The sequence below is a fragment of the Fusarium oxysporum genome, chromosome 11 (assembly GCF_000149955.1).
Source record: "Fusarium oxysporum f. sp. lycopersici 4287 chromosome 11, whole genome shotgun sequence".
Classification (NCBI taxonomy): Eukaryota; Fungi; Ascomycota; class Sordariomycetes; order Hypocreales; family Nectriaceae; genus Fusarium; species Fusarium oxysporum.
Window position 1 is genome coordinate 451,467 of NC_030996.1, and position 8,089 is coordinate 459,555.

The 8,089-nt window shown below is 49.9% G+C and overlaps 5 protein-coding genes across 5 annotated transcripts; 2 read left to right on the forward strand and 3 right to left on the reverse strand.

Annotated features, from left to right (window-relative positions):
- Window positions 1-34: 34 nt before the first annotated feature.
- FOXG_22491 (uncharacterized protein) lies at window positions 35-690 on the reverse strand (the record flags this gene model as incomplete). Its single annotated transcript, XM_018402895.1, has 2 exons — window positions 108-690; window positions 35-52 (listed from the first exon to the last, which is right to left on the reverse strand). Exons 1-2 carry the CDS (start codon window positions 486-488, stop codon window positions 35-37), a joined length of 399 nt encoding a protein of 132 aa, XP_018257281.1. The 5' UTR covers window positions 489-690.
- Window positions 691-979: 289 nt separating this feature from the next.
- FOXG_16649 (uncharacterized protein) lies at window positions 980-2,024 on the forward strand. Its single transcript, XM_018396677.1, has one exon. It carries the CDS (start codon window positions 1,153-1,155, stop codon window positions 1,879-1,881), a length of 729 nt encoding a protein of 242 aa, XP_018257282.1. The 5' UTR covers window positions 980-1,152; the 3' UTR covers window positions 1,882-2,024.
- A 407-nt stretch (window positions 2,025-2,431) lies between these two features.
- Window positions 2,432-5,511, forward strand: FOXG_16650 (uncharacterized protein). The gene is made up of 2 exons (XM_018396678.1): window positions 2,432-3,105; window positions 3,159-5,511. Exons 1-2 carry the CDS (start codon window positions 2,560-2,562, stop codon window positions 5,094-5,096), a joined length of 2,484 nt encoding a protein of 827 aa, XP_018257283.1. The 5' UTR covers window positions 2,432-2,559; the 3' UTR covers window positions 5,097-5,511.
- On the reverse strand, window positions 3,191-6,467 carry FOXG_16651 (glutathione S-transferase). Its single transcript, XM_018396679.1, has 2 exons — window positions 5,501-6,467; window positions 3,191-5,452 (listed from the first exon to the last, which is right to left on the reverse strand). Exons 1-2 carry the CDS (start codon window positions 6,356-6,358, stop codon window positions 5,270-5,272), a joined length of 1,041 nt encoding a protein of 346 aa, XP_018257284.1. The 5' UTR covers window positions 6,359-6,467; the 3' UTR covers window positions 3,191-5,269.
- A 240-nt stretch (window positions 6,468-6,707) lies between these two features.
- FOXG_22492 (uncharacterized protein) lies at window positions 6,708-8,074 on the reverse strand (the record flags this gene model as incomplete). Its single annotated transcript, XM_018402896.1, has 1 exon — window positions 6,708-8,074. A coding segment is annotated over one exon (969 nt), but the record flags the coding sequence as incomplete, so codon positions are not given.
- Between the last annotated feature and the right edge of the window lie 15 nt (window positions 8,075-8,089).

An 8,089-nucleotide genomic window follows, 5' to 3' on the forward strand; every position in this document is an offset into this window, starting at 1 on the left:
AATTCTATTGTCAAAGAAAAGAATTGTCGACAAGTCATGATCCTTTCCAAAGCTGCAAAACTTCTTGACAAAGGTTTCAAGAGCTTTTTTATCTCGAGGTCCTGAACCATGGTTCCATATTGTTGGACATCGTTAACCGTCACTTGAAGAAGCAGTCTGACAGCCGCCCAGGGCAGCGAAGCGTTGCTGGCATCAAACTGCACAGCCGCATCGCCGACTGCTTTGAAGGAATCAATCCATTTGGCGATCTTTTCCAGGACATCTCGGATAATCACGACTTCTCCATTTGAGCGTTTGAACTTCCAACGCTTGCGGAGACTGGTAGCTTTGCGGTTCTCCGCTGCTTCCAGAGCGGCGGCTAGAATGTCGCGCTTATGGGTGGCAGCCTGGCCAAGTGCTGTTTTTAAATCTGCGCTGAGGGAGCTGAAGGCTTGATCCCAGAGACTCTGCGCATTTTTATCGCTTGAAGGAGCCATTTGCGTCGCCATGGCGGTCTAACGAAACTGACGCTTCTTCGTTTCGCAGTATTACTCCGCTTCTAATTTAGTTTGCAGGTGCCCAAACCACGATGATAAAGACACCAAGTTTCAGCCGCAGACCTCGCCACGCTTTACTTTCTGGGCCGTAGCTTTAGGGACTTGCTTTCACGCGGATGGGATGGCGTCCAGTAAAATGCTGACTGCATATGCTGGGTGTAACCAATAGATGCATTTTCAAGGCCACAGCCTCATCTATTGCGTTATCGGTCAGCTCGAGACATTGCGGGCTGTATGCTGGCGATAGCCATCGACAACAAGTCATGCAAAACCTCTACATGTTCGGTAATTATGCTTCAGTGCATAAGAGGTGGAATCAAGAACTCAGTACGGCTAAATTGCGGTTGGCGCCCAACCCCGAGCTTGTCCTGCTTGTCCAGTCAGGCAGCCAGGCGAGGGGGACGCGAAAAAAGAGCGAGATTCTAGCAGTCGTTTTACAGGCCTGTTCGCTTTCGGTCAACCGTCGGCCTCAAGCTAACTCTACAAAAGAAAGGTCGCGGCCTCGACAATTAACAATAGACTCCAACAATAAAGATTCTGTATTTAAAGAATTCCTCTAGTGAAACAACCATAACCGACCCTCTTCAATCTCCTAAACGCCATCTCACGCACCATCATGTCTTCACCAAAGACAATCGCTTTCTTTGGCGCTAGCACAGGCGTAGGCCTCTCAGCGCTGAAGCATTCACTGGCTGCAGGGCATAACTGTGTCGCATTATGTCGAGTTCCGGCAAAACTCGAGGCTCATGTCTCCCCAAAAAGCTATCCAAATCTACAAATTATTGAAGGCAATGCCCACGACATCAAGGCAGTAGCTTCTTGTCTGAAAAAGGACGATGGCTCAATCGTGGATGCGGTTGTCTCCACGATCGGCGGCAAACCAATCATTCACAAAATGACGATTGATGATCCCAACTGTTGTCGGGTCGGCATCGCTGTCCTTCTTGATGCTCTCGCGCAAATACGTGCAGAGGGTGCCGTTGGAAGGCCGCATATCACTGTCTTTAGCACCACTGGCATGTCAGACTTTGGGCGCGATTATCCCCTTCTGTTGTACCCTATATATGCGATTGCTTTGAAGGTCCCCCACGAAGACAAAAAGATCATGGAGACCAAGTTGGCCGATAGTGGTGAGGACTTTACCATCTTGCGGGGCAGTTTGTTGGTGGACGGTGAGAGTGAAACGCCAGTGCGCGTGGGCATCGAGGACCCCAAGAACGGGATAGAGTCTTTGGAGATCGGATTCACCATTTCAAGAGAGGACGCTGGGAAATGGCTGGCAGATAAACTGCTGGTAGAGACGCATGCTGAGTACGTGAACAAGATTGCATCCATCACCTACTGAGGGGGTCCAACGGAATAAGGTGCATTTAGAAGGCGTTGGGAATTGCTTGGGAACACAGCGTGGACGTATATATAAATTAGCTCGTATTGTCTAGTTTCTACTTGATACAAATAATAATCATCACAATAAAGATTCCCAGGCCGTCTTGAATCAACTCTTGGTGTCCTATTCAGAGAAGTTGACATGATGACTGATTATCCTGAGGCATCGGTTCTGGGGAGAATCAGAATGGTACAGTTGTCCCAAAATGCTTTAGCGCTTATCTTTACTTTCAGATAACCTATCAGGGCTATAACACTCGGTATCGCAGCTACTTATCAGTCAGGCTTGGGGATCAGAGTAAATGGATAACAATAGATCATGTATATGTTTTAACAGCTGATTACAAGTTCAATAGTAAAGAGACACTTGGAGAAGGCTTAGCACTGAGAGAAATTCTACCTATGATGAATCCCTAGTTTGCCGAAAGCAGTGATGAAGTAGTGACTGATGATACATGATAGCGATGGTTGGAAGCAGCGCATCTACCACGATAGTTCACCCGATGAAAAGCTCATTTCCCTCGTAGAAAGACGTAACTCTCTATCGCGACAAAAAGATCAAACTATTGCCAGACGAAGCTGTGTGTACAAGCTGCCATCTCATCTTTGTCCGTCAGTTTATCGCTGTTCATTACGAATGACGCCCTCCCCCGCTGTCCCAACCCCTCTCGCGTCAGATTCGGCCTCCGCGCCCGAGAAAAACGCGAGGAACGCCTCCACAGCCAAGCTCCGCAGCTGCGTTGTATGTCGCAGTCGTAAAGTGCGCTGCGACAAGCTGTCGCCATGTTCAAACTGTCGCAAGGCTAATATTCCCTGCGTGGTGCCCTCCAATGACCGTCCGCCAAGATGGGCACGGCGCTTGGAGCGCATCGCCGATAATGGACAGGGTGTCGCAGGACAGGGTGCCGGTGGCTCTGGTACGGATCAGGTTATGAATAGACTGCGGACGCTGGAGAATTTGGTCAAGGAGTTGAGTGGACAGCTTGAGGTGGCTAATGCTGCTGCGAGTAGGGGTGCGTCTTCGGATGCTCCATCGCCTCAGGATGTCGTAAAGGACGCAGCTAGTCCGTCGTCGACATCGACGGCTTCAGATGTACAGAAACATTTTGGGAGAATGGTGATCAAGGATAAGAATAGAGAGAAATATGTAGCTAGTGGCTTCTGGTCCCGTATCAGCGATGAGGTACGTCAACTCCAGCCTTGCTTCTTCCCGTTTATCGCTCTGACTGCCTGCAGCTCGAGGGGTTAAAGATGGACACTCGTAGGATGGCAAATGACGATGAGTCTTCCGAAGATGAAGACTTTCCGGTCAGCACTCCCTCAACTCAGGAACTCTACCGAGAACCATCGGAGCGGCATGCTTTCTTGTTTCGAAACAGCCAAGCTCCTGCATCGCCTGGCGAACAGGACTTCAGTCCGTTACCATCACAGATCCCCTTCTTACTGGACGTATTCGACGAGAACATCAACCTCATCATGCACATTGTGCATATGCCGAGCATCAGAAAGATGGTTCGTCCTTCACCTGGGACAGCGGCCAAGGTATCTCTCGAGCACCAAGCGCTGCTCTTCTCCATCTACTATGCTGCCATCACGTCCATGGAAGACGACGATGTGCTAGCCAATTTTGGATCTACGAAAACGGAGCTCAATATGAAGTTCCGTCGAGGCCTTGAACAGGCTTTGGCACGAGCAGACTTCCTCAACAACCCGGACATTGTCCTTGTTCAGGCCTTGGTCATCTTCTTATCTCTCGCGAGGCGGTACGATAGCCCTGTCTACGTTTGGATGATGACTGGTTTGATGATTCGTATGGCTCACGCTGTTGGCCTTCACCGAGACGGTTCAAGGTTCCAGCATCTCTCACCGTTTGAAGTTGAGCAACGACGTCGTCTTTGGTGGATGATCATTACGGTTGACATTCGTGCGTCTGAAGATCAGGGGACTGAATTCTCAATCACACAAGACAGCTTCGATACCAAGATACCTCTCAACGTCAACACTTCGGACATTGAGCCCGAAACGAAGGAGACTCCTCCAGAGCGCAAAGGCGTTACAGACATGTCTTTCGCACTCGCCATGTGTGAACTAGCTCGAGTTTCGAGGCAATTGATGGCATCGAGTATTCACTCATCTGGGCCTACCCTCGGGGAGCAGGCTAAGCTGCTCGACGGTATCCAAGAAAAGCTCGAGAATGGCTACCTTTTCCGCTCCGCACATCCAGAAGATATAGCCAACTGGGTCGGGATCGTGTGTACGCGGCTTGTGCTTTCCAAGCTGACACTCTTAGTGTATCTTCCGTCGCTTTTTGCGTCACCAAATGAGCGGTTCTCGGACGAGATTCGAGACAAACTGCTTGTCGCCGCTATTGAGGTCGCAGAGCATAACCACGCGCTCAATGCTGAGACGAAATGCCGTCAGTGGCGATGGATCTACCAGACGTATACTCACTGGTATGCCATTGTATGGCTTCTGATTGAGATATCCAGACGGCAGTGGTCGCCTACTGTTGAACGCGCATGGGTGGCTCTGCACAGCGTCTGGTTGATACCATCGCAGCACAACATGACCAAAAATGCGCGTATGTGGGTTCCGCTGCGTCGATTAATGGCTAAAGCGAGAAGTCATCGGGACGAGCAATTGGTGCAAATTCGGAACAACACTGCTGTGATCGAGACTCTGGAGCAGGCTGATCGCGCCCTTCCTATTCCTGTCAGCCCGGAATCATCGCAGGAGGCAAATTTGCAGCAGCGGTTTCTTGAACATTGGCGTTCCGCTGTCGGCAAGACTACCTATGGCATTTCCGAGCAACCTGTGCCTCAAACCGGTGAGAGCAACACAAAGCAATCTCTAGCTAATCAGGCCATGGGTGACAATGCCACTCAGTGGGCAAACCCCTCGTTCGACTTTGCCTCTTACCACCCTGGTCTTCAGATGGGCGTAGCTGGTGATATAATGCCAACAGAGATGACCATGCTTCGCCAAACATGGGCCGATGGCCAGCCTGGAGATGCAGATGTTGCGTCGTGGCTTTGGACCGACATGGATCAAAGTGGCAACGGATTAGGAGACATCGATATCAATATGGATATTGATACTGACATTGACTGGAACACATGGCTACAGTCTGCTACAGGCATGGAATTGAATGCAGGAAACACGGGGCCGTCTTGATGGATTTGGGCAGTGGGCCTCAGAACTTCAGCCCAAGAATGATGCTCGCATGGAGCAAATACGAATCAAGATAACATAAGGGTCGTTTCGACCATCAGGCGCGAAATACTCGAAGGCTAATCTAATGCATCATGTGTATCCATTCATGTAGCAGTGTATTATCTACGCGGTTACTAGAGTCTTTGACTAAATTCCTCCGAACCATACAGCTCCTTCTGACGCTCAAGCACAGCCGGGTGACGAATCACTCCTGGCTTCAGCTTGCCAAAGTCCAAGTCAACGCCCTCTTCCATATATGGAAAGGGACCAAGAGGTGTAATAGCAAGAGGATTGATCTTGTAATGGCTTTTTGTATACTATACCCCCAAATTAGTCCTATCCAGGTAGATTAGTTATGCACTTACGTTTTCCTTGATATGCCTGAAGTCTGTCGTCTCTTTGAAACCTGGAACATTCCAGTAGAGGTTCTTGAGCCACTCATGAATGACTGGGTAGTTGGCGCGAATGGTTCCGAGGTCGCACTTGAAGTGGCCAACATACACAACATCAAATCTGACGACAGTAGCATACGCGCGTATGTCAACTTCGGTGAGCTGCTTGCCAAGGATATAGGGTCCTCCATTTTGGTGGATCAGTGCCTCGAGCTTGTTAAGTGCCGCGAAGACTGTTGGCACATTGTTGTTGTAGTCCTCCTGGGTCGTTGCGAAACCGGCTTTGTAGACGCCACTGTTGAGGTCTCGTTGCATCCAGATATTGATGCCGTCAATGGTCGATCTCAAGTTTTCCGGATAGAGGTCAACGTCTCGCCCGGGGCTGTTCGAGTCAAGGATGGAATCGAAGGCTGTTGGCAACCAACGAAGCAATTCGTGGCTCTCATTATTGACCATTCGATTCTCCTTCTTATCCCAGAGAACAGGTACACTGTACCGACCTTTATAATCAGGATCATCTCTGAAGTAAACTTCGTGCAAATACTTTGATTTGAAGAGGTGATCTTCGGTAGCCCCTTCATAGAGATCATCCGGAGGACTCGGAAACTGCCAACCCGGCCATCCCTTATCATCACCTTTGGGGTATGGCTTCACGACGGATAAACTGATAATATCTTGAAGACCTTTGAGATGCCGAACGAGATTTGCTCGGTGAGCAAAAGGGCAGAACAGTCCGATGTAAAGATGGTAGCGGTCCTTCTCTGGCTGGAATGGGCCATCCGAAGTAATGAGCCCATGCCACGAGTCATCAGGGCCACTATGGACAGTCATCTTATGAGCTCAAATCAACGAAATGATGCATAAAACCTGTGTACCTGTTACTTATGAGGATGTGAGGTTCGTATGGTGAGATGGGGTGCTTGACCCCGCTTGATGACGGATAATCGGAATTTAGAGTCCGGTTCCGGAACTGCCCTCGGAACTGAGCTTTATTGACCTATGCACCAGGCATTTATAGTGTGTAGTTAATAGAAACGGATAGAAATAAGCCGTGTATGAGTTGAAGATGCCATGCTGAAGTACTAGTGAGTTCCACGGTATATAATGGCTATTGGATCACAACGAACAGGGATCATGGTTCAGAGATTCAAAACGATACAGGACAGTCACAGAAATGGAATTTGGGAGAATAACATGTTTGATATAAATGATAGTATGTAGTGTCAGGTCGCGTTCACCTTCCACTTTCTCAACCTAAGTATTGAAGAACAGGATTAAAGAGAGTAGAAGAAGAGAAGAAACCACTCAACGACAGATGTCAAAGACTGAGAGTAGAAATCATAAAGTTAAAAAGTGAAACAGAATTTCTCTCGTTGAGATGTGTGAGAAGTGAGGGAACGAGTGTTGATTGCCTTGCGTGAACATCCTCCAAACATTGTCATCATCCTAGCACATAAGCCACAAGTCCTCTGGCCCAATGATCCCAGACTTGGGGCCAGTCGTAAGTGTGATTTTTCATCAAGCAAGATCAAGCTGAGCTTTTGTTGAAGCATGAAAGGATGGCCCTGAGTTGCTGGCCTAGGTAGAAGGCTTATCGGGGTTACCAGGTCCTGGGTAATCTGGTTTGCCTGGGTAATCAGGTTTATGAGGCTTAGGTGGGTAGTGAGGCTCAGGCTTGTGCGGCTTGGGAGGAGGATAGTGAGGCTTTGGCTCATGAGGCTTAGGCGGGTAGTGAGGCTCAGGCTTGTGCGGCTTGGGAGGAGGATAGTGAGGCTTTGGCTCATGAGGCTTAGGCGGGTAGTGAGGCTCAGGCTTGTGCGGCTTGGGAGGAGGATAGTGAGGCTTTGGCTCATGAGGCTTAGGCGGGTAGTGAGGCTCAGGCTTGTGCGGCTTGGGAGGAGGATAGTGAGGCTTTGGCTCATGAGGCTTAGGCGGGTAGTGAGGCTCAGGCTTGTGCGGCTTGGGAGGAGGATAGTGAGGCTTTGGCTCATGAGGCTTAGGCGGGTAGTGAGGCTTTGGCTCATGAGGCTTAGGCGGGTAGTGAGGCTTTGGCTCATGAGGCTTAGGCGGGTAGTGAGGCTTTGGCTCATGAGGCTTAGGCGGGTAGTGAGGCTTTGGCTCATGAGGCTCAGGCTTGGGATGCTTAGGAGGAGGGTAATGAGGCTTCCCAGGCTGACCAGGGTTATCCTCCCACGGCTTATGAGGCTTGCCTGGATGATCAGGTTTATGAGGTTTAGGTGGGTAGTGAGGCTCAGGCTTATGCGGCTTGGGAGGAGGATAGTGAGGCTTTGGCTCATGAGGCTTAGGTGGGTAGTGCGGTTTTGGCTTATGAGGCTTAGGCGGATAGTGAGGCTCCGGCTTAGGATGCCAAGGCTCTGGTTTGTGAGGCTTTGGAGGAGGATAGTGCGGCTTCTCAGGCTGGCTGGGATAATTCTCCCACGGCTTGTGAGGCTTCGGCTTCTCTATACCATAGCCGGGATCGTATGGCTTGGGCTTGTACTCATGGTAGGAGACCTCCCTGCCAGGCTCGGCAACAGGAGCAGAGACAGCTCCCGAGCTCAG